The sequence below is a fragment of the Camelina sativa genome, chromosome 19 (genome assembly GCF_000633955.1).
Source record: "Camelina sativa cultivar DH55 chromosome 19, Cs, whole genome shotgun sequence".
Lineage (NCBI taxonomy): Eukaryota > Viridiplantae > Streptophyta > Magnoliopsida > Brassicales > Brassicaceae > Camelina > Camelina sativa.
Window position 1 is genome coordinate 1,863,499 of NC_025703.1, and position 1,682 is coordinate 1,865,180.

The window sequence follows — 1,682 nt, forward strand, 5'->3', positions numbered from 1 at the left end:
AACTATTTTTTTGATTAGAGAACAAGGTAGTGCCGAATACTTTGTATTTTCTCTAGGTGGAAGGCGATTGTTCAAGACAGCGTCCAAGCACCACAATGGGAAGTCCTTCTCATCTTCAGTTCCAGTAAACTCGGTTATCTTCTTCCTCCATGGTCCTCCTTGAGAACCCTCGGTTATGATGGAAGGAGGGGAGACAGAAGAAAACTCGAACGGAGGATACACCGGATCACTTGCAGCACTACTGTCTTCAGTTTTTGATGCACTTAGATTTTTTTTGGTATCTTTTACAGATAAAGTATCTCCAGAGGCAAGAACTTGGGGTTTTGGTTTGTGCTTCTTCTTTGCCAGCCAGTGACCCAGCAGGCCTTTCAGTGTTTCACGAGCTAGATTAATCTACAAGTCACATAATCCAATGACAATAATAGATTTAAATTGACTAGGATAGAGCAAACAAAAGTCCAAAGATTCATTTATGGTAAAAGGAATCCATTAATTATATGCAACAAAACTGATTAGCTTCAACATAACTAAAACCAGGCATTTAATTTACCTTATCATCTTCAGGTCGCCCAGAAACTTTAAGGTCTGCTGAATACATCTCAGCTGAGAAGCATTGTGGAGTCTCCAAATGTACAGATAAGCATCCAAGTCGTGTATCCACAGTAAACCATGATGGAATGCTTACCTAAAAAAGAAATATGAGCATCATTAAGGTAAACAAATATGCTAATCTCACTAACGATAAAAAACACAACCTTTGAAAATAATCAAGAGACTTACCATCTCAAACAGTTCTTCTTTCTTCTCTTCAAATGAAATCTGCAAAGATGGAGACAGATATATTTTTTTGACTTAGTACATCTCCATTTGCATTTGGAGCTAAATGTAAATGATATTTTAGAATTGCAGCAGCAGATACATATATCAAATATCATGAACTAGAAAAAGATGTGTAGTTTCCGTAGTTACCTTTCCATAGTCCTGTACCACAACACCCCTAGTGATATCCCATAGTTTCACTGAGCCAGCTGCGTCCTGCAAAAGAAAAACCAAACACATATTATTGACCCCTCTTCAAAACTATCAGTGGCGGTCTCTTCCCAGAGCATTCAGAGAAATCTAATTTACCTTGGTTACAATTTGCCTTTTATTATTCAAAATCTCATGTTGCACAATCGGGTGAGTTCCTGAAACAGTTATTGACGGCTCCTTGTAGGCAGGGGCCTGCAGACAAGAGAAAAGTTAACCAACGCTGAATCAACAAAGGGTAAACAGAAGAATTTACAGGAACGAATTTGTTTTTGCTTACTGGATTTAGTCCTTCCAAAGACACCCTCGCCCTATTAAAGGACAAATTCCCAGCCAAAAAAGAGCCACCTCGTTGAAAGACCTTTTGAGGACTCTGTACTTCGGCAGGCCATCTCTCTACAGAGGAGTCTGTAGTTGCAACCCATATACTATCATCTTGCAAAGCTAATTGCTGAATTGGATGGTCCTTAGTGCACAGCAAAACACTCTCCCTTGTTGCCAAGTCTGTCAAGTATAACTGACGGAAACATAAAACATAAATGAAATTGAAAAGGGAAGTTATACATGGAAGGGAACCAAAGAAAGAAGCAAGTTCGGTTTCTACTCACACATTGGTCTCTTCCACCGCTATAAACATGACTAAATGATGGAGT

The 1,682-nt window shown here is 39.1% G+C and overlaps 1 protein-coding gene across 2 annotated transcripts in view; it reads right to left on the bottom strand.

Moving 5' to 3' along the window:
- LOC104764147 (WD repeat-containing protein 48-like) overlaps positions 1–1,682 on the bottom strand; it is an 8,773-nt gene that overhangs the window by 3,267 nt on the left and 3,824 nt on the right. Inside the window, exons 10-15 of one of the 2 annotated variants that reach the window (XM_010487608.2) lie at positions 1,310–1,546; positions 1,129–1,224; positions 970–1,035; positions 781–819; positions 551–685; positions 139–393 (exon numbers count right to left, since the gene is read on the bottom strand). In XM_010487608.2, coding sequence (XP_010485910.1) covers positions 139–393; positions 551–685; positions 781–819; positions 970–1,035; positions 1,129–1,224; positions 1,310–1,546 — 828 coding nt within the window. Of the gene's footprint in view, positions 1–40; positions 394–550; positions 686–780; positions 820–969; positions 1,036–1,128; positions 1,225–1,309; positions 1,547–1,682 lie in introns of both variants that reach the window. The other variant, XM_019241415.1, reaches the window with a different exon arrangement.